General features: G+C 39.9%; 3 protein-coding genes across 4 annotated transcripts; all 3 read left to right on the top strand.

The window, feature by feature from the left end:
• The first annotated feature begins 4,274 nt into the window (after positions 1–4,274).
• On the top strand, positions 4,275–7,942 carry LOC104429978 (G-type lectin S-receptor-like serine/threonine-protein kinase At4g27290). 2 transcript variants are annotated; one of them, XM_039303270.1, is made up of 8 exons: positions 4,275–5,757; positions 5,988–6,107; positions 6,229–6,353; positions 6,420–6,630; positions 6,771–6,824; positions 6,912–7,008; positions 7,092–7,242; positions 7,410–7,942. In XM_039303270.1, exons 1-8 carry the CDS (start codon positions 4,482–4,484, stop codon positions 7,716–7,718), a joined length of 2,343 nt encoding a protein of 780 aa, XP_039159204.1. In that variant the 5' UTR covers positions 4,275–4,481; the 3' UTR covers positions 7,719–7,942. The 2 variants fall into 2 exon arrangements, with proteins under 2 accessions (XP_039159204.1, XP_039159203.1); XM_039303269.1 differs by having other exon boundaries at positions 4,277–5,757; positions 6,771–7,008.
• Positions 7,943–8,304: 362 nt separating this feature from the next.
• LOC120288678 lies at positions 8,305–8,652 on the top strand. Its single transcript, XM_039302769.1, has one exon. The coding sequence runs from the start codon at positions 8,305–8,307 to the stop codon at positions 8,650–8,652; it is 348 nt and encodes a 115-aa protein (XP_039158703.1).
• Positions 8,653–18,539: 9,887 nt separating this feature from the next.
• On the top strand, positions 18,540–21,846 carry LOC120288677 (G-type lectin S-receptor-like serine/threonine-protein kinase At4g27290). Its single transcript, XM_039302768.1, is given in 8 exon segments — positions 18,540–19,089; positions 19,092–19,814; positions 20,028–20,147; positions 20,253–20,377; positions 20,442–20,652; positions 20,831–21,068; positions 21,152–21,302; positions 21,470–21,846. Coding segments are annotated over 8 exon segments (2,427 nt in total). The 3' UTR covers positions 21,779–21,846.
• Positions 21,847–23,519: the final 1,673 nt, after the last annotated feature.

Genomic DNA, 23,519 nt, shown 5'->3' with positions numbered 1-23,519 from the left:
ACAAGACAAAGCCAGCAAAAATATCAAATTTTTATGTGGAAACCCAATGTGAGAAAAATTATAGATTGCCCAAAACTTCTATTAATCACTAAGGAAAGTAAGATACACAAAGTGGTTTTCTCTAGTCACACATTAGATGTTTAATATTAATAATATAACTGTTTTCCTTACCACAAATGTGGATTAACATAAATAAAGCAAGAAAATCCTAACTGTGATTAGAGAATTCATAGGAGGTTTTCATCGAATGAAATTGATCAATTCATAGCCAACAGTCTCATAAATAACATATTTAAATTTGAGCAAATTCAGTTAATGGTTGGTCTTCGAATCAAGAACGGAAACCTCAATCTTCTTTCCCTCTAGCTGAGCTGGGCAAACATAGAGGTTGACCCAGCCGAGAGAGAGAGAGAGAGAGAGAGAGAGAGACGTACATCAGAAGAAACTCCGAGGTAGAAATGTCGAGCGGATGGAGAGGGCGATCGACAACGACATGCAAGAATATCGAGCGCGAGGCACGCGGTTTGCCTTCTCGGCTCCTTCCTTCGCGGACATGCAACGACGCCCCGTGTGGGATCGAAGGAACGTAAAGCCCACTCCAAAAAGGTAGTCAACCCACGTGCGCATGCACGAACCTTCGAAACTGAAATCCGGCGGTCCCAGCTCCTACTTTTGACTTTGTCGTTCAAACGAATAGGGAGCCGCAATCTAACTTCAAGATCTCATGATAACTTCTAATTTGCCTTCATTACACCGGTGAAATTTGTTGTAAAAATAAATACTCCCCGTCGCTCAACACAACCTAGAAGCCACGTTTGAGATACTGAAGTATGACGCTCGGGAGCTTAAAGCTAAAATTGAAGTGGTCGTAAAAATATGCTTTGGAGAACAAATGGGTTCGCAACAAATACGGCACAAAATCGAATTCTAACCAAATCATTTTAGAAACTGGTTTGGTACACCAATTTGGTACCCGTGGGATTACTAATAGTATAAGGCGGGTGCATGTCTGCGTTTCTGTCTTTTATAGCATGTGCCCCAAAATACAAGATTTAAGTCTCGTCAATGCGATGTCTTTGTCCCCGAGAAGAGCAAACCCATTTGGATTTATTCTCGTATACGGCGATTTTCCTTTTTCACTTGGGTAGAAAACGCACGAGTTCGAGCACAAGTTGTTTCCTCTGCAGTTGCTTGCGACGACTTTCTCTCCCCCCAAAAAGTACAAGTTTTAGAGGCCACGGATCTTTTTGAGACGCGGCTTTGAGAAAAAATCTTGTTTACCCTTATTATAAAAGCATGTCGTCGATCCAATTTCTTCCCTCCATCTCCTCCTTCTTCAGCACTCTTCAGGCACCAGAGAAGTTTTCTCCCAATGGCAACCACCACCACCACCACCACCACCACCTCCTCTGCCGCCACCGCTACCGCCACCCCCTCCACCTCCTCCAGATCCTACAGAACCGTCTTCCGTATAATGCAGTCACTGGTCCTCCTTGTTGTCTTGATCAGCGCAATCATCGCCATTGCATGGCTCGTCCTGAACCCTTGCGCTCCCACGTTCCGGCTCGACTCTCTCTCCCTCTCCGGCCTCCCCAATACCTCCGACACCTCATGCCCTCCTCTGAAACTTCACGTCGGGATCGAGCTTACTGCCACCAACCCTAACAAGAAACTCGGAGTGGTCATCCAAGACGTCACTCTCTGGTTTGCACTAGTTCATCACAAGTGCCAGCTCCCTCTCTCAAGCCACAACCACACATCATCGTCGGAGCATCACATCAGCAAGAGGGGCCGAGGAGTCCTGACCTTCCAGGTGGAAACAGGCCCGAGGCCTGGCTGCAGAACGAGGAGGAAGAGGCCGTTTCAGTTCACTGTGAACGAGGAACTGAGGAAAGGGTTAGCTGTGATGTCGGTGAGGATGCAGGTTAGTGTCAAGTTCATGCATGCTTATTGGCCGAGCAAAAGCGCGTTTGTGGAGGTCAAATGCGAGGATTTGAGCATCGGGCTTTCTTCATCGAGACGCATCGGGGAGTTAAAAGATGGAGGGAAGGATTGCCTGGTTCACTTCGTTTAATCAGCAGAAAATTAACGGGGAACCCCAAACTTTTCATCATTACTCTCGGGTGTTCCACTGATCAATCTCCTCATGATCATCATTTACTTGTCTCCGAAGAAAGTTAGTAATAGTGGATGCATGGATCATGTAGTTCTTCATTCATTTTTGAATGGATGGAGTTTCTCTTCTTGTAGTAGCAGTTGCTTCTGCAGCTAGTAGCTCATCGTGTAACTTTTAGAAAGTAGTCGATCAAATGAAGTTCATTTGAAATTATTATGCATTGCAATAAGCAAGCTCAACTTCGCGATCATGCTTCAGCTGCGTTTCCAATCATTAGCTGATGATCTTCTTCCTTTTAGCTATCTAGTGCCCGTTGAGAGAGAGAGAGAGAGAGAGAGAGAGAGAGAGATACGCACATTGGTAGAAATTAAGGCAGAAAAGTCGCGAAATGCAAAAAGTCAATCAATTATCAAACCATCTCTTATTCCTTCTTTGTCGTGAATGCGAAGGTCAAAGGGAAAGCTCAGGAACTAACGACAACAACTTCTGCGCTGACTGCTGTGCCGACTTCTGCGCCAAAAACAATCAGCTTACTTAGGTTGACTTTAAACCCATCATGTCTGATGAAAACCAGCCTTTTCTTTTCTTATTCTTTTTTTTTTTTTGGGTGTGGCTTGGCTCGGTTTACTTTAACGTGTAACTAAGGATTACCAGGATTTATATTAACATTGAATCGCTCAAAAACAATGTTGTTTTGCCTTTTTTGTTGAGTCAGCATTTCGGCAAGCCACATAGACGAAAAAAATAATAAAAATTGTCACGTAGGATTTCCAATGGAGTTCGCCGGAGATGACACTTCAGTATCACTTTCCTAACTGTTGACACTTAAGTCCATTCGTTCCAAGTTTTAGCACTTTGGTTATACTTCTCCCACTTTTCTACTATGTCGATGATAGTGAAAATAGACTTGATCCAATGATTTGGTCATTATCTAATTTTCACTTAAAGATTTTGGCTAAAACAGGGCTTTCTTGTTGTTTTAGAAAATGTTCTTCAAGCCAATAGAAGAATAATATATGAATATCATGTACAAACATGTATTCATAACATTTTTCTTTGATCTGTGGTGCTTGATTATGAAAAGTGGCAAAAAAAAAAAAAAAAACAATTCCCTGATTTCAGTATTTCCTTCAGAGTATAATTCTTATTATAAAAAGGTTTTAGAACATAAAGTTTCAGGATTAGTGTTTTGATTGTCTAGCATTTGAGAATATGTTGGTGAATTATTCGAAAAATCAGGGATTTCCAAATTCTGATAATTTCATACTTGTTTTTGGGGATAAATAGATCTCGAAATTCTAAATCTATTATCAAGACCTTTAATACCACCATTAGCTTTAGGATTATTATAAGTACTACCTCAATAATTATTTTCAGATTAGAGGAAGTACTGCTATTATGGGCTTATTTTCACTATTAGTCCTTTTCTGGGCCAATAGTATTACTTGTTGGCCCGCATGACTTAAAACATATGACTTATGTTTTAAGAATTATATGAACCCGAAGCATATAAAAAGAGAAAATTGAGATACTTGTGTCGAAGTTCTCTTTTTCGTTTTGTAACTCCATATGTTTAGTAGAAGACTAAAGTCAATTAAATTTGAATCGGACAAAATAATGGCCAAAAGAAGGATAGGAACGAGGGTGACTTAGACTTTAACGACTTCCTGCGTCCTTTCCTTTTTTCTTCTTCCATAATTATCGGATTATGTTTTTATTTTTCCTAAAAGCTATTGGATTACGTGGTAGCGTGAATGCAATCGGACAAAAGCTGTCCACCCGTTTCGACCAAAAAAAAAAAAGCTGTCCACCCGTTGGCCTAGTGGCTACTCTTATCAGTTCGTGTACCAATCCAAATATTACTATTAATTACCAAAAACTTGACAACTGGGTCAAGATAATATTCTCTTTGAAAGAAACAAAAAGTAGATATGTTTCAAATGTCGTCTCCCGCATTTTCAATAGGTTAAAATAATCGTCAAGCATATTTTATCCGGATACTTTTTTCAAAATAATGAAACAAGAAACAAAAATACATTGAAAACTACAAAGGTTTTTTATGCTCGTAAGGTGCCCATTGAATCCAAATAATCGGTAGCAATTATTATTCGTTAAAAGAGAAAAAGGTAGTTGATATTCATAGAATTTATTTTAAAAAAATCTCGAGTCATTTAGATTTGGTACGTAACGACTACGGGAAGGTTGGAGACCGATCTAGGAACATTTGCGTGATGGATCTACTTGCTTGACCCAACTCAATCCAATCAGGAGCTCCTAGGACTTGCTCTCCACCAAACAGAGGTATCTGTCTCCTCTATTTATCTAGTCATTTACTTCATCTCTGGATCAAACGAGAGGGTCTGCAATGGTAGTTCCTCCTATCTTCAGCTTCTTCTGCATTTCCATCGTCGTTCTATCACTGTTGCGCATGTCCAGCGCCACAGACATCCTGAGTTCAGTTCAATCTATTAGAAAGGGAGAGACATTAGTTTCCTCAGGGCGAAAATTTGAGCTTGGTTTCTTCTCAACCGGAAGCTCAAACAACAGTTTCCTGGGGATATGGCTCGTGGCGATTCCTGAAACGGTTGTTTGGGTTGCTAATAGGAACAGTCCGCTCACTGATTCAAATGGTACTCTGGAAATAAGCTATGAAGGTGAACTTGTTCTTTTAAATCAATCAAAGAGTGTCGTTTGGTCGACAAATTCAACCAAGGTTCTTGGAAACCCAGTTGCACATCTCCTAGATTCTGGTAACCTTGTTCTTAGGGAACGTAATAGTTTAGATTCCACTGACTACTCATGGCAGAGCTTTGATTACCCATCAGACACGATTTTGGTTGGTATGACATTGGGATGGAACTTTAGAACCGGTTTGGAACATTATGTGACTTCTTGGAGAAGCGCAGACGATCCTTCCCTTGGAGACTATACAGTCAAATACAAAATCGATGGTTTACCTCATATGGAAATAGTCCGCAGTGGTTCTGTCAAAGTTTATCGATCTGCGCCATGGAATGGAGTTTACCTCAACGATGTAGACAAGGAGTCGACTCCTGTTGCTAGATCCATCTTTGTTCACAATGAAACAGCTGTCTATTATGCATTTGAAACTCTTATAGACGATATCACTATCAGAATCACATTAAGCCCCGATGGTGTTGCACAAGCTTTTTTACTGAAGAGTGGAAGCACGAAGTGGGATATGATTCAATCTCTCCCTTACGACCCTTGTGACAACTATGGATACTGTGGCGCTAATGGCGTGTGCCGAGTTAACCAAAGCCCAAGATGCCTCTGTTTGCAGGGTTTTATTCCCAAGTCGCAAGCAGAGTGGGACATGCTCAATCCGGCAAGAGGGTGCATAAGGAAAGTCCCATTGAATTGCTCTCGTGGAGAGGGTTTTATGAGACTTTCACAGGTTAAATTACCTGACCTGATAGATTTCCAGCTATTCAAGAATATGAGCCTTAAGGAGTGTAAGGTTGAGTGTCTAAAGAATTGTTCTTGCATGGCTTATGCTAATTCGGATATTAGAGGACCAGGCTGCTTGTTGTGGTTTGGCAATCTCATTGATATTAGGGATATTAACGATGATGGTTCTCACCAATATCTCTTCCTACGGCTACCTGCTTCTGAATTAGGTAAATACTAATATTATTATCTGTATTAGCTAATTGGTTTAGCAATTGCTTTTTCTTCTTTGTTCCAATCTTTCATTATATCGGTGCGTCCTTTGTCATTGTCAGACTGAGCTAAAATTCTGTCTTACTACTATTCTAATCTCCAAGTTTCTCTAATGGAGATGGATTCATCATCTTACAGATGAACTCTATTTCTGAAATTAGTTACTTAACTTGCTCCTGTATGCTAGATTCATCGCGTAGTCTATCCAAGAAATTGGTGACTATCACTGTGGCTTCAGCCATTTCGGGATTGCTTATTGTGGGCACGGCATTAAGCATAATTTGGAAAAGAAGAATGAAAAGCCAAGGTAAGCTAAATACCTTTATCTTACTTCTTCTGGTCAAAGTCCAGATTGCTTTTTTTTTTTTTTTTTTTTTTTAAATATAGATTTTGGTATGGTTTGAGAAACGAATTTACATCTCCTGTAGGCTTGCCAAGTGGGATGGATGGCATTGACTTGCCATTATATGATTTTGCTACCGTTTCTGTTGCTTCTAACCATTTCTCTCAAACAAACAAGCTAGGAGAAGGTGGCTTCGGTTCGGTCTATAAGGTAATGAGTTATAAATCAGTCGGTTCAAATAATTACAGAGGCGCACACTAAGTAGAATTCATGCAGGGAACTCTTTCCACAGGACAAGAAGTAGCAATAAAAAGGCTTTCAAAGTATTCGGGACAAGGTCCTGATGAGTTTATGAATGAAGTCCTTCTAATCGCAAGACTTCAGCACCGGAATCTTGTTGGACTTGTTGGCTGCTGCATCGAGGGAGATGAAAGAATGTTAATTTATGAGTACATGCCAAACAAAAGCTTGGATTATTTCCTCTTTGGTCAGAACCTCTTGATCTTTCTGAGTTCCTTTTCACTCGAATCCTTGTGCTTTTATTTTTATCCATTGATACCTTCACCAAATAATACAACTAAACGCTAACAACTCGATTAATTTTTTGATGGGGTTGAGTGTATGTAGATCATGACAGAAGCTCCTCTTTGGCATGGAAAAGGCGATTTGACATTGTTTTAGGTATCGCCCGAGGACTTCTCTATCTCCATCAGGATTCAAAACTACAAGTGATCCACAGAGACCTGAAAACAAGTAATATTTTGTTAGATGCTGACATCAATCCAAAGATTTCAGATTTCGGCCTGGCAAGGATCTTTCGAGGAGATGACACAGAGGCACAAACAAGAAGAATAGTTGGTACATAGTAAGTTTCTCATCTCGATCCATTCGAAGCATGCACTGTCCATAAGTATTTGGAGAAAATGTAGCTCAATTTGCTTGATACAGTGGCTACATGTCTCCGGAGTATGCCTTTGATGGAAAATTCTCTGTGAAGTCCGATGTTTTTGGCTTTGGGGTGCTTTTGTTAGAGATAATAAGTAGCAAAAGGAATAGAGGATTCCAGCATCCTGATCATCACCACAACCTTCTCGGGCATGTAAGTGGTAGAGAATTATTAAGACCCACCATTTCTTTTTTGGCTAAACAGGACCAGATATTCTGGTTCTCTTAAAATCTCATCTCGTTCTTTCTATGTTCCCCAAGACACGTTTTCTTTTTTGATACATGGATAGTGGTTGATCATGAGTGGTTTAAATTTTTTAGGCATGGCTGCTATGGAGAGAAGGGAGGGCCATGGAACTCATTGATGAATCTGTATGTGCCTCTTTTGTTGAGTCTCAAGCAGAGAGATGCATTCAGGTAGGCTTGCTATGTGTCCAAAAGTTTCCTGAAAATAGGCCGGCAATGTCTAGTGTCGTCTTCATGTTGGCAAATGAAGGAGCAACCTTGCCGCCGCCAAAAGAACCTGGTTTCTTCGTTGAGAGAAGTTCGGGAAGCTTGGATGCACATTTAGTTAGGGAAGAGCCCTTCACAGCCAACGTTGTTATGGTTACATTGCCTGAAGGTCGATAGGAATGCCATCAAGGATGTCTCTGCAGAATGAAGACCTGCTTTCTCGGGTACAAAGGACGGAAGAAGCATACGACATTGTAGAGTTGAATGACAAACTCTTGCCGTGGCTTTTCTTTAGACTTACGGAGCTGTAGCTAGTAATTGGTCGTGTAGCTTTTGGGAATTAATTAAACATATAACTTTGAATCCGAAATTACGTATTGGTACAAGTAACCTCAATATCATGGTCATGCTTCATTGGGAAAATTATCAAAAGAGTCATAAATCTATTACAGTTATGCCAATTCAATTTATCAAGTTAATTTTGGCTAACCGATGTTAACGTGGATGCTGGCCATGCAAAATCTTATAAACATTAATTAAAAGTCACATTTCATATGACACTTAGAGGTTTGAAGCTAAGAAATAGAAGATAGCCGTAAAGCGTACAATGAAAAAATGGGTTAGTGACTACTATGAAGCATAATCAAACGCTGGCCATGTCATTCTGTAAATCGATTTAGTATACGGATTCTATAGCTCTCGGATTACTTCCCCAAGAAGAGAAATCCGACGGGAATTAGTCCTTTTCACTGTCTTCCGTACAATGTTTTCGCTTGTCCTCCTCGTCGTGTTGATCGGGGTAGTCATCGCTGTCACATGGCTCATTGTGAACCCTCGCCCTCCCGCGTTCCGGCTCAACTCCCTCTCTCTCCCCCTCTCTGGCCTTCACAACGCCTTCGACGCCTCATCCCCTCCTCCAAAACTCCACGTCCGAATCCAGCTCACCGCCACCAACCCCAACAAGAAACTCGACGTGGTCATCCAGGACGTCAACCTCTGCCTCGCACCAGTTCATCGCAAGTGCCAGCTCCCTCTCTCGAGCCACAACGACACATCATCTTCGGAATATGACATCAGCAAGAGGGGTCGCCCAGTGTTTGTTAGAAATTAATCCACAAAATACACAAACTGTTTGTTGTAATCAGAACATGAAAGTAAAGAATAACTCTTGGAGAAGAATAAAATAAGATACCATTGAAAAATAACATAAAATTGGAGGTGAGGTACAGATAACCGAATCTCCTTAAGGCGATTAGTTCCTGCCAAAGGTGCTCCGCAGATTCACGAACTATGCCTCCCAAGATACAACACATCGAACCTATTTGGATTAGCATTGTGCAAACAGGACTTAATCGAACCGTTCAATTGAACCGGCACACTCAGGAAAAACAAAAAAGTAGAAAAGTATATCAAAGTCTTTTTGGAATGGATTTAGAAAAACCAAAACCAAAAATCAAAACCCCCATGAAGCTCTATGTTCCTATCTATATATAGAGATTTTTAGTTCATGTACTAAAGAGATACATGAATTAAATAGACGCGTGTATCCACGAGATTCATGAATAAAGAGATATGTGAATCCAAGAGATTCATGTATCCAAAGATACATGAATTCAAGAGATTCATGAACTCAATAAATACATGAACTAAACGATACATGAATCTAAGAAATTCATGAATTTAATAAATACGTGAACATAAAAGTATAGGAAATTCATGAATCCAAAAAGAAATACGTGAACAGAAAAAACGTATCTTAATTTATTGGCTTCCGTTGATCCATTAACCACAATTATAACCATAATTACAACAACCCCCCACATTAATGGATCAACAAAACATTTTTGACTTGAAGGAATTTGAGCATGCCTGTTGAAATAAATCACATCAAGATAGGTAGCTTTCGCTTTGAACCTTCTTTAGTGAAAGCTTATCGGACTTACTTAACTAGTCGATGGACTAAGCCTTGAATCGCCAGTTATTTGTGTAAGCCTAGACAATAAATCTCACACAAAGTATTTCCAATTCAAGATTGGTTCTCAGTTGTGTTCGTTCTTTCGGCCCTGAACCTCTCAGGATTCGTGCGTGCTTTAGAAAATCTAGCCTTTAAAGATTTTCATAGAGTCGGCCAGCTCCACGCATATAGGTGCATTCCTATTAAAGATATTCTACCATATCTTACTTGGATGTTACATCCCAAGTTATAGGAATCATTAAACGCATAGCGTACCCTTAATAACGCTATAGGAAAGCACTGTTGCATCATAGGAATGGGAGACAGTGCTTACACTAGGGTTTCCAAAATTTGCGTTGTCCTATTGAACCTAGTCCATGGGATCTCCAATCGCATAGGTTAGGTTTCCACCCTGGAATTTCTTTATTGGGTTAAGGCTCTTAAACCCATTCCCCTCGATGCGCAGTTTATCTACTCTTTTGACAAACATTTTGTCAGCGAATCTGCAATATTTTCTTTTGACTTTACAAAGTCTAAATAAATGATTCAATTTGAGAGCAACTGCTTATGGTATTGTGTCTACGACGAATGTGTTTAGACTTACCGTTATAGATCACATTATGCACCCCCATACTTTTAGAAAATTGTAGGATGGTAACTTTTCATTCCATAACTCGTATGGAGTTTTACCTGTCTTTTTGTGAGGTATTTCATTAAGAATATAATTTGCAGTTAAAACTGCCTCCCCCCACAAGTTCTAAGGTAAACTTGAGCTCAAAAGCATGGCGTTAGCCATCCCCTTTAGTGTCTTGTTCAATCGTTTAGCAACTCCATTTTGATGTGGAGTATTAGGTGCAGTTGTTTGAAGAATTATTCAAAAACTAGCACTAAACTCTTTGAAATTGATTGAACTATATTATCCTCCTCTTTTGGACCTAAGCACTTTGATTCGTTTATCAAGTTGGTTTTCAACTTCATTTTTATACTTGACAAACATGCTCATAGTCTCATCTTTGCTAGTTAGTAAATAAACATAGCAAAATCTAGTACAATCATCCACAAATGTGATGAAGTACTTCTTTCCACCTCTACTTTCTACAAACTTTAAATCACATAGATCACTATGGATTAATTGTAGAGGTTCACTCGTTCTTTCAATGGATTTGAAAGGTTTCTTGGCAAACTTGGCCTCAACACAAGTCTCACACTTGTAACGGGCATTCAACTCAAATCTTGGAATTAACCCCAAGTTTGCTATTCTCTTCATTGTACCATAGTTTACATGTCTTAATCTACCATGCCATAGAAAAGGAGACACGGCAGTGTAAACTGAACACTTTTCTTTATTAATAGTCTTTGGGTACACATATTTTGAGTTTACATCAATGACAGCCACATTGGCCTTAAATAGGTCATTACACAAGTACTCTTTCCCCACATACATCCCTCCTTTTGAAAATACAAACTTGTCAAATTCAAATACAACTTTGAAACCCTTCTTGACAAGTATAGGGCCAAAAATTAGATTTTTCCGAATCTCCGATACATGCAGCACATTCAGCAGGGCGACCTCCTTGCCAGATGTAAATTTCAGGATCACCTTTCCTCTTCCGGCAATCTTTGCTGATGCAGAGTTAGCCATATAAAGTTTCTCGTCTTCTTCAGCCTTCTCATAAGATGAGAACATATATTTATCTACACATATGTGATTTGTGGCACCCGTGTCTAGCCACCAGCCATTAATGTTCGACACTAGAGATGCTTCGGACATCACCGTAGCAGACAATCTCTCATTAGCTGTAACTGGAGGTGTTCCCATCACAGTAGGCAAAGTTCATTGAACCATCCCTCTAGAAACAGAGCCAAAAGCCATATGACCTACACTGTTCTAAAAAACAGTCCCAAGCATACCAGTTGTATGACTTGTACCCGCACCACCAAAATTGGTGTTAGCCCAAGGGCTCGTAGCATTAGCTACTACAAATTCAAACCCTGAGGGTTGAACATCTTCCATAGCAACGATCAAATTGACCATAGGAACACCTCCTCAAACATTATGGACATTGAATGGCACTTGATTGTTTTCAACCATCTCAATAATCTGACAAGAACAACAAACAATGAGTGATATAATCGCCTTAAGATTGTTGGAAATTAATATCTAGAGAAAGCACACTGTTTGTTGTAATCAGAACATCAATATAAAGAAGACGATAACGGCTATATAATATCCTTCTTTTTATGTAAACTTACAACTCTTGAAGAAGAATAAAATAAGATATCATTGAAAAATAACATAAAATTGGAGGTGAGGTACGGATAACCGAATCTCCTTAAGGCGATTAGTTCCTGCCAAAGGTGCTCCGCAGATTCACGAACTATGCCTCCCAAGATACAACACCTTGAACTTGTTTGGATTAACACCATGCAAACAGGACTCAGTTGAACCGTTTAATTGAACCAGCACACTCAGGAAAAATAGAAGAGTAGAAAAGTATATCAAAGTCTTTTTGGAATGGATTCAGAAAAACCAAAACCAAAAACCAAAACCCCCATGAAGCTCTATGTTCCTATCTATATATAGAGATTTTTAGTTCATGTACTAAAGAGATACATGAATTAAATAGACGCATGTATCCACGAGATTCATGAATAAAGAGATACGTGAATCCAAGAGATTCATGTATCCAAAGATACGTGAATTCAAGAGATTCATGAACTCAATAAATACATGAACTAAACGATATATGAATCTAAAAAATTCATGAATTCAATAGATACGTGAACATAAAAGTATAGGAAATTCATGAATCCAAAAAGAGATACGTGAACAAAAAAAAACGTATCTTAATTTATTGGCTTCCGTTGATCCATTAACCATAATTATAACCATAATTACAACATTGTTCACCTTCGAGGAGAAAGCAGGCCCTCTGCCCGGCAGCAGAACGAGGAGGAAGAGGCCGTTTCAGTTCACTATGGAAACGGTTAGGATGAAGGTTGGCATTGAGTTCATGCATGCGTATTGGCCGAGCAAGCGATTGTTGGCGGAGGCGATATGCAAGAATTTGAGCGTCGGGCTTTCCTCGTCGAGACTCACCAGGAAATTCAAAGATAGAGGGAAGGATTGCTCGGTTCTCTTCGTTTAATTTAGCGAAAATTAACAGGAAAACTTGACTTTTAATCATTACTCTCAGGTTTTCCGATATCTTCATTATCTGCAGCTCAATCAACCTTCGCGCAATCATCATATCCTTGTCTCTGAAGAACGTTAATAAACAATTTAGGCACCAATCCAGAAAAAGAATCTGGAGATATCAATTAAAATCAATCCCTTTAAATAGCACATGCACGGACCATGGAGTTCTTAAACTTCGAGATCATGCTTTCAGCTGTGTTTGCAGTCATTATTTGGCGATTTACTTCTCTTTTCAATTGCCTTCCTTTCTTCCTTTTTAGCTTTCTGGTGCGCGTCGAGAGAGGAAGAGAGTGACGTATTGTCCATCGGAAGAAGTTACGAGGCAGGAATGTCTCAAGCGGATGGAATGGCGATCGACAATGACATGAAAGAAGTTTAAACTAATTATCAAACCATTTTACTATTTCTTCTTAGGTTAATATTATGAAAAACTTATTGTAATGAATTTACCTAAACTAATTTTGATGAATTTACCTAAACTAATTTTTTGACCATAAAAACCCTCATACTGATACATTGATAACAAATTTACCTTATATTAATTTTCATTATATTAAATTAATACTACAAAAAATCCTAAATCAATATGTGATAAATAAAGAGTAAACCCTAAATTGGTTAACGCGTATTATCTAACTCAATAATTTAATTGTAAAATTAAAAGGAAACTAACTGAAGGTATATTTGACATGGGTCACTAATTTTAGATAAATTTATTATATGTATACTAATTTGAAATTTTTTGTGATATTAACTTCTTCTTCTTTTTTCCGTGCCAGGTGCGAAGTCCGAGCGTGGAACATGCAGGTTGCCTTTTCGGCTCCTTCCTCTCTTCAGTCAATTTACTAGAAAAGCTCATAAACGAACAACGGCCACACCTTTCCCGAGTCAGAAAGAAACATCACGTATAATTTGCTTGGCCCGGCTTATTTTAGCATGCAACTACGGATTATGAGGCGATACTCCACTAGCCAATTAGGAAGAAAACATCGTCACGTTGCACGATCCAATTGCATCCCTTTTGCCGCCTTAATGTAATAGTCGATTGTTGCGAATCGCTCAAAATAAAATTATTGATATGATGCATGGGATAACCCTAACTTGACATCTGCCTTTATAGATTGACATTAGCAACTCGTACTTCCATGGAGTTTCGCTCCTTTAGTCCATGGGATATGACCTATTTTACTATTTGTGTTGCCAACAAGAGTGTAGACTTCTTCTTTTTTTTTCTCGACAAAAAGAAATACCATTAGTAGTCATACTAATGCAAAGTTCTTTTTTTTTTTTGGTCGAAAAATGCAAAGTTCAATGCCCGATATTCCAATAATTTGTCAATTCTTTCTCTTTCCTTAAGTCCTTTTTGGGCCAATCTTGTTACGAATTGGTCCACGTGCTCAAAAAGCTCGGACACAAAAATATGGGCTCAGCCCACAATTTCGCTACTTACTATTCTAAAATTGTCGGCCCATGATCAAGCAAAGAATAATTAGCCTAATTGGAGGCTGAGGGACCCACTAAAAAATTCCAACCTGTTCGATATCATTGACTTGCTATCTCTTAATTTCAAAAATTAATACAATATGGAACGTATATATCTAATAGATATAATCATACGTAAGTGATTGGCTCAGGGAAAATAACCATTGGCGTGTTGATGAAAAACCCAACTTATTCAATCAAAAACAGAACCCGAAAATCAAGATGTCACAAAATTAATAATGAATAACATGCATGACCATGTATAGAATCAAACATTGTTTAAATTGATTATTTATATTGAAAACACGGTGTGCCATATGCATGAATTTGGATGGAAATATTGTTGGATAATAATTGCTATAGTATGTGAAAATGGGAAAAGGTTAATTCTACTCACGTTTTTATCACACTTACTAAATTGTTATGAGGTAAAGTGGTAACAATATTTTTCTAACTTCAAACTAGAGTTTTTATTTACTGAGTTTTGGCTCATCCCTTTATTTTTCAAATGGGTAGAATGGACACCCCTTAACCTTTGCACTATGGAGTCCTTACACACTTTGAAGGGCTTTATGAAAGTGTGTTTAAACATGAGTTTGGAATAGTATATATCAAGTATACTACTGTGTGGGTTGATATAGGAGATTTCATAGAATGGGCTTCCTATAGATTTGTCATTTGGTATCGAGACCTAGACAATGAGTTGGTTGGTCTGTTGAGGTGCTTCAACATTGATGATGGCGGTGACACAACGGAGGGAAAAAGTTACCAATCCATGACTTCAGTTTGGACATTTGTATATGCATACTTTTGAAGTATAGTATGGAGATAGGTCTCCCTAACTCATATCCAGATTTTTATGTTTTGCTTGTAATAAAGTAAAGTTGTGAATTCAAATATGATATAATAAAAAAGTATAAGTATGATAATTATATCTGTACGACTTTCTTTGTAAAAGGAATTTTTGAAAATAATTGATTATGCTTCTATATGCTAAAATATATATATATATATATATTATAAAAAATACGTGTCACGCCACATTACGAGCATCACAGACTCTGTACTATGGCCATGTACAACACCTCCTACCCTTACTTCCATAGTACATTGCTTGCCAGTACCACCGTCCTCCGCTACTTTTTGGTGGTGATGATTACCCTTTTCATCATCGTTGGCACTGTGCTTCACCGTATTGCTCGTCCTCCAGTTCCCACTCCCCGTGTTCCTAGTCTGACTTGGCGAGGCTCACCAACTTCTTCGGCAACGAGGGTGCGCATGGATTTATTTCGGTGCTTTTTTTTTCGGGACGAGGAAAAACAAAAAAGTGTTTTGTTCAGGGAACAATTTTTGAACAAAAGAACGCGTTTGGTAACGTTTGGTCCGGGAATAAAAAATGAACAGAAACACGTTTGGTTAAATTTTATTATTTTTTTGTTTCTTTTAATTTTTTAAACATTTTTTATTATTTTTATTTTTTCCTTTCTTTTTATTTTTTCTTTTTTTCGGCCGGTCACCGGCCTCCCGGCGATCGGCCGACGGGGCGGTGGGCCCTCGCCCGGCCACGGCGAGGCCGAGCTCGGCCGTGGTTGGGCGAGGCTCGGCCTCGCCTTGGGCTGGCGAGCTCGGGCTCGCCGGATCTGGGCGAGCTCGAGGCTCGCCCTAGCCATGGCGAGGCCGAGCCTCGCCCGGATCTGGGCGAGCCCGAGCTCGCCCAGCCAAGGCGAGGCTCGGCCTCGCCGCGCGGGCCACGCCGAGCCTCGCCTTGGCTGGGCGAGCTCGGGCTCGCCCGGATCCGGCGAGCCCGAGCCTCGCCATGGCTGGGCGAGCTCGAGCTCGCCCAGATCCGGCGAGCCCGAGCCTCGCCGGGGGCCGGCGGCGCTCGGCCTCGCCCGCGCCCGGCGACGCCGAGCCTCGCCTGGGGGCGGCGACGCTCGGCGTCGCCGGATCAGGCGAGGCCGAGCCTCGACGGCGGTCGCCGGCCATGGCCGAGGCCGGCGACCGGCCAAAGAAAAAAAAAGAAGAAAAAAAGAAGAAAAGAAGAAGAGAAGAAGAAGAGAGAGAAGAGACGTTTTTGTTCTTTTGTTTCTTCCGAAGTGTTTCTTTTGGAGAAACAACTTTTTTGTTTCTTTTTTCTGTTTCTATTTCGTTCGAAACAAAAAAACAAAAAAGAACAAAAAACGCAAACAAACGCGTTTCTGTTCCTTTTTGTTCCCGGGAACACTTTCAGAAGTGTGCCGGAAACACTTTTTTGGAGTGTTTCCATGCACGCCCTGAATGGCCCGGTTTCAGATTGCAAAGCCCTAACGAGAAGATGAAGATATCCTACACTGACTTTTTTTTTCATATGTTGACATTGGTCGTACATCCACTACAAGTCTGAGTCCTTGAGCGCGACCTGACTGCCGCCATTCGATCTGCCAGTTGTCCGGGCAAGTTTCGCAAATCGCAACCTTATCGCAACCTTACCTTCGTGAACATGTATCAGCTGCGTTTAAGATTATTGGTTGGAGATTTTCATTCTATGAAAAGATTGACATCTTTGTAAAGATGCCGTGAAAAACACATTCTCTCTTTCTTTCTTTTTAACTTTTTTAAAGCTATGTTTCTTTATTCTTACTAGCTTGTGCGTTAGCAGAAATTGCGGTAGCAATGTCTAGTGTAGTGAGAGGGCGATCGACAGTAACATGGAAAAAGTGAACAAACTATTGAAACCTTACCTTATTCGTCCCTGTCGTGAACGCAAAGTTGGAGGGTGGCACGTGCAGTTTGCATTGCTGGCTCTATCCTCTTCAAGTCAGTTGATTAAGAAATTTAAAGAAAGTACAACCGTAGAAAGTACAACAGTATCTTCTTGCCCAAATCACACGGAAACAACATAATCCGATGACTTAAGACTTCTTTTTTTTGTCGGAACTTAGATAGACTTGAGACCCCATCATGTACATTGAAAATCGGCCTTCTTTTTCTATTTTATTTTATTTTATTTTAAATCTTGGCTCAATGAAAATTGGCTTTACTTAATAGCATGACTATGATTATTAGGTGATACTTTCGCAGCCAAATGAGAGGAAAAAAAAATTGTTTTCCCCATGCAGAAATCACTATTAATACCTATGGTACGAATTTAACAATCAATGGTTGCAATACAATAGACAAATCGATATGATGTGTGTGATGACTCTAACTCAATTATCACATTAATTAGATTGACTTTTTGCGACTTTTACTCCAATAAAATTTCACTTGTTATTTTGTAGGATGCGACTCTTTTACTGCTGATGTTGACGATGGAGAATTGAATTTTTTTTCTCCAAAAAGTGTAATACCGTTAGTATTTACTCAGACACAATGTTCTCCGTCCAATATTCCGATAAGAATTCAACGCCTGGTTCAATTATGTTAATATTGTCGCTCAGACTTAGCATCCCTTTCGTTGTTCTTGGGTAAACTACATGATGAACCAAACTTGAGGCTGAGGCACCCACTCAAAATTTCAACTTTCGATAGCATTCACTTTCTATTTCTTAATTCCAAAAGTATAACCCATAGCATTCACTTTCTATCCCCCTTTTATTTTTTTCCAATTTCTTCTTTTTTTATTCCGCAACTCCATATATTTCAGAAGACTAAAGTCGATTAAATTTGAATTGGACAAAAACTTGGCGTAAGAGAAGGGTAGTAAAAAACAAGAGTGACTTGATTTTGACTTCTTGGGCCCATCTTTCTTTTCCTCCTGGGCGGTGAACACTGCCGTCAAAAACAATTTTGAGGTTTTTTCTTGTCTTCTGTTTTACTTTTTGAGTTTGTTCTTCATGTCTCACCTTTTCTCTTTTTTCCCCTTTCTAATGGATTCATGCACCAATCCAAATATTACTATTTTCTTTTTGCAATTCTAGGTTAAAGATATAATAACATTGACAAGTGAGTCGAGACAATATTTCCTTATCCAGGAAAAAAAAAAGTAGGTATGTGTCTAGGCATTTTCAGTTTGTTAAAATAATCACTACGCACATGAGATGAGAATAAAAAATATGAAAAGTTTTTAAAATTAGTTTATGCTTGTGGGATGCGCATTGAATCCAAATAATAAGGCAGTTAATATTTATAGAATTTACAAAAAAAAATCCAGTCATTTGGATTTGGTACGTGAAGGCTACGGGAAGGTTGGAGACCAATTTCCGAACATTTGCGTAACCGGTCTTCTTGTTTGACCCACCTCAATCCAATTTGGAACTCCTAGGACTTGCACTTCACCAGACAAAGGTGTGTATATCTCTTCCTGTTATGCTACTTTGAGGAAAGCTCGAATCTTTTATCTAGTTATTTACTTCATCTCGTAGATCAAGCAGAAGGGTATGCAATGGCAGATCCTCCTATCTTCAGCTTTTTCTGCACTTCCATCATTGTTCTATCATTGCTGCCCCTATCCAATACAGCCGACACTCTGAGTTCAGTTCAATCTGTTAGAGAGGGAGAGACATTGGTTTCCCCGGGCCGAAAGTTCGAGCTCGGTTTCTTCTCTGCCGGAAGCTCAAAGAATAGTTACCTGGGGATATGGTTCGTGGTCAGTCCCGAAACGGCGGTTTGGGTTGCTAACAGGAACAATCCACTCCCCGATTTAAATGGTACTCTGAAAATAAGCAATGAAGGTGAACTTGTTATTCTGAACCGAGCAAATAGCATCATTTGGTCGACGAATTCAACCAAGGCTCTCAGAAACCCAGTTGCACAGCTCCTTGATTCTGGTAACCTTGTTCTTAAAGAACGCAACAGTTTAGATTCCGCTGACTACTCATGGCAGAGCTTTGATTACCCATCAGACACGTTTTTGCTCGGTATGACATTGGGATGGAACTTTAGAACTGGCTTGGAACATCATCTGACTTCCTGGAGAAGCACGGATGATCCTTCCCTGGAGACTATACACTTAAATACAAAATTGAAGGTTTACCTCAACTTGAAATAGTCAGCAATGGTTCCGTCAAAGTTCATCGGTCTGGACCATGGAATGGAGTTGAACTCGGCGGTATGTCCAAGGTGCCGACTCCCATTGGCAAACCCATCTTTGTTCACAATGAAACGGCAGCCTATTTTGGGATTGAAATTTATAAGGACGATATCACTGCCAAATTCACATTAAGCCCCGATGGAATTGTACAGACTCTTCTACTGAAGAGTGGAAGCACGAAGTGGGATCTAACGTTCTCGCTCCCTGACAACCCTTGTGACAACTATGGACATTGTGGCACCAATGGCGTGTGCCGAGTTAACCGAAGCCTAAGATGTCTCTGCTTGCAGGGTTTTATGCCCAAGTCACAAGAAGAGTGGGACATGCTCAATTCGACAGGAGGGTGCATAAGAAAAGTTCAACTGAATTGTTCTCGTGGCGAGGGTTTTATGAAACTTTCGCATGTGAAATTACCTGACCTTATAGATTTCCAACTATTCCAGAATATGAGCCTTAAAGAATGCAAGGTTGAGTGTCTAAAGAATTGTTCTTGCATAGCTTATGCTAATTCGGATGTTCGAGGAGCAGGCTGCTTGATGTGGTTTGGTGATCTCATTGATATTAAGGAAATTGACATTGTTGGTTATGGCCAATATCTCTTCGTACGGCTACCTGCTTCAGAATTAGGTAAATATTCTGCATTGACTAGTTAGTTTAGCCATCTTTTTTTTTTTGTCTTAATCTTTCATTACATCGATGCGTCCTTCGTCAATGTCAGACTGAGCTATCGTTCTGTCCCTTGCAATTTATTTCTAATCTAAAAGTTTCTCTAATGGAGATTGATCCATCAGCTTACAGATGAACTCTTTCTGAAATTAGTTAATTCTTCCTGTATGCCAGATTCAATCCGCAGTCTATCCAAGAAACTGGTGACTATCACTGTGGCTTCAGCCATTTCAGGATTGCTTATTGTGGGCACAGCATTAAGCATAATCTGGAAAAGAAGAATGAAAAGCCGAGGTAAGCTAAATACCTTTTCCTTACTTCATTTGGTCAAATTCCGGATTTTTTTTTTCTTGTGGAGTTTATGGTATGGCTTGAGAAACTAACTTACATCCCTTGTAGGCTTGCCAAGTGGAATGGATGACATTGACTTGCCATTATATGATTTCGCTACCGTTGCTGCTGCAACCAACCATTTCTCTCAAACAAACAAGCTAGGAGCAGGCGGCTTCGGTTCGGTTTACAAGGTAACGAGTTAAAATTAGCCAGTTCAAATAACTACGGAGGTCACACTAAGTAAAATTCATGCAGGGAATTCTTTCCACGGGTCAAGAAGTAGCAGTAAAAAGGCTGTCAAAATATTCGGGACAAGGTCCTGATGAGTTTATGAATGAAGCCCTTTTGATTGCGAAACTTCAGCACCGGAATCTTGTTGGACTTGTTGGCTGCTGCATTGAGGGAGAAGAAAGAATGTTAATTTATGAGTATATGCCAAACAAAAGCTTGAATTATTTCATTTTTGGTCAGAACCACTTGATCTTTCTTAGTTGCATTTCACTCGAATCCTTTATGCTTTTGTTTATTTCCATTGATACCTTCGCCATAAAATATAGCTAAATGCTAAAAGCTTAATTAATTTTTGACGGGGTAGCTAAACGCTAACAACTTAATTAGTTTTTGATGGGGTTGAGTGTATGCAGAGCATGACAGAAGCTCTTCTTTGGCATGGAAAATGCGATTTGACATTATTTTAGGAATCGCCCGAGGACTTCTCTATCTTCATCGGGATTCGAAACTACAAGTGATCCACAGAGACCTGAAAACAAGTAACATTTTGTTAGATGCTGACATGAATCCAAAGATTTCAGATTTCGGCCTGGCAAGGATCTTTCAAGGAGATGATACAGAGGCAGAGACGAGAAGAATAGTTGGTACATAGTAAGTCTCTCATCTTAATTCACTTGAACAGTGCACTATCCATCAGTATTTCAAGAGACTAAAGCCTAATTTGCTTGATGCAGCGGTTACATGTCTCCAGAGTATGTCATTGATGGAAAATTCTCTGTGAAGTCTGATGTTTTTAGCTTTGGCGTGCTTTTGTTAGAGATAGTAAGTAGCAAAAGGAATAGAGGATTCCAGCATCCTGATCATCATCACACCCTTCTTGGGCACGTAAGTGGTAAAGAATTGTTAAGACCTACCATTTCCTTTCTCGCTAAATAGGATCAGATATTTCGTTTCTCTTAAAACCTCATCTCACTCTTTCTATGTTCCCCTAGACGCGTTTTCTTTTTCAATGCACTGATAGTGGTTGATCATGAGTAGCTTAAATTTTTTAGGCATGGCTTCTATGGAGTGAAGGGAGGGCTATGGAACTTACTGATGAATTTGAACGTGCCTCTTTCGTTGTGTCTCAAGCAGAGAGATGCATTCAAGTGGGCTTGTTATGTGTCCAAAAGTTTCCTGAAGATAGGCCGACAATGTCTAGTGTCGTCTTCATGTTGGCAAATGAAGGAGCAACCTTACCACTACCGAAAGAGCCCGGTTTCTTCATCGAGAGAAGTTCAGATACCTCGTATGCATATTTCGTTAAGGAAGAATCCAAGACATGCAATGTTGTCACGGTCACATTGCCCGAAGGTCGATAGGAATGCCATGATGGATGTCCCTGCAAAATGTAGACCAGCTTTCTCGAGGGCAAAGGACAGAAGAAGCATTCGATGTGGTGAAGTTGAATAACGAATTTTGCTTTAGCTTTCTCCTAGACTCTTTGAGAAGAGAGAAGAATAATCTTCCAGCTTCCTTTGGCATTGCCGAAAAACATTGACATAGGTCTAGTCAGCAGCAACCATCCTACAAGGAATGATTGGTGTTAACATGGATAATTTTTATAATTTTATAATTTTTTTTTATCTCTTTCTTCCTTTGCCGGTCGTTGGGAACTCATTTGAGGCTGAAGAAGGTCGACCTCGTCAGCATTGAGTGTGACATCCCAGTCCGCCACATACTAACGTGGGTTATTAATCTTTTTACTTATAACACAAGCAGAAGCCAAAAGTATAAAATCAAATAGAAAATACAATAATGGATGGACGCCAAAGAAGAACAAACTATCATACTTTCATTTCTTATCTTTAAAAATTGTACATGGGTGATTTTCATCGGGCTACAACTGGGAGGTCAAAAGGATATACTACTCCCATCAACTATCATCACTGCCACCATAACTGCACCCCCCACAAATATCGACATTATCAATCACCTATCTACAAAGGTCCTATCCCAAAAGGTGCCAAGACCGTGCCCAAAAATATCCTATCTTCCAGCTCCCTGAACTACTCCCTACCTCTGCCATCCTCGTCGCTGCTACTGTCCTCTGGATACGGCAAAGGACCTATTAGAAGTCCTCCAATCTTCACGTATATCGCAATAAAGTGATAGGCAAAGCGACCTGCAGGCGAGCCTATGTCTATCCATAACATTGACGTATACCTCACGAATATCATGGAAGGAAGCGCGGGTTGGTAAACTCATACAACTGTCCCTCAAAACTCTACAGGGGCTCGGTAAAGGGATATGGGGCCAGTAGGATAGGCAACCATATCTAAAGATATGAAAAATTTAAATATCAACAAAGATGAGCTAATGCCTAGCAAATGAAATATCCAAAACTCTATACTATACAATCCACCCATCACACATACAAATAATCTGTCTAAGACATGCAACTCACTCAACAACTATGGTATAAACAGTACTATATGAGACCAACTAAGATCAAGTAGACTATAACAACAGGATAGCTACCTCAAGTATTCTAGACTCACAGACATAAGGACCTAATGACTCAACAAACAACTCGACCACACATGCACATACGATTCCCACGTTTTAGTTCTCACTTTTCCAATCAATGTTCATTCCAAGACACATAGAAGTCGGTTCGTTGTCCAGTCCGTGCAAGGAATTCCTATCTAGAGGCCAGTTTGCTGTCCGACCCTCGTGGGCATCTAGGGTTCGCTGTCCCTAGGCATCTCTCCCCGAGACATCTAGGGTTCGTTGTCCAAACCCAATAGGCATTATCGGGGCATCATCAATTCGCTATCTCTAAGCATCTCTCCCGAGGCATCTAGGGTTCACTGTCCTTAATATTCCAAGATTCGCTATCCCCAGGCATCTAGACTCCTATGGGGTGTCGTCGGTTCGTTGTCCAATGGTATTCATTATGGGTTTTCTTAATCACACAAATCATGTACATTTATCTAGTCTTTAAGCATGCGACTAGGGCTACGCATGATTCCACGATAAAACCTGAAACTTGAGAACCGAACCGATGAAACCTACATGTTCCAGGTTTTGAAAAATGAGCTAACTCTTCCCACAGGACAA

This window comes from Eucalyptus grandis, chromosome 10 (genome assembly GCF_016545825.1).
Source record: "Eucalyptus grandis isolate ANBG69807.140 chromosome 10, ASM1654582v1, whole genome shotgun sequence".
Taxonomy (NCBI): Eukaryota; Viridiplantae; Streptophyta; class Magnoliopsida; order Myrtales; family Myrtaceae; genus Eucalyptus; species Eucalyptus grandis.
This window is presented reverse-complemented; position numbering and strand designations above follow the sequence as displayed.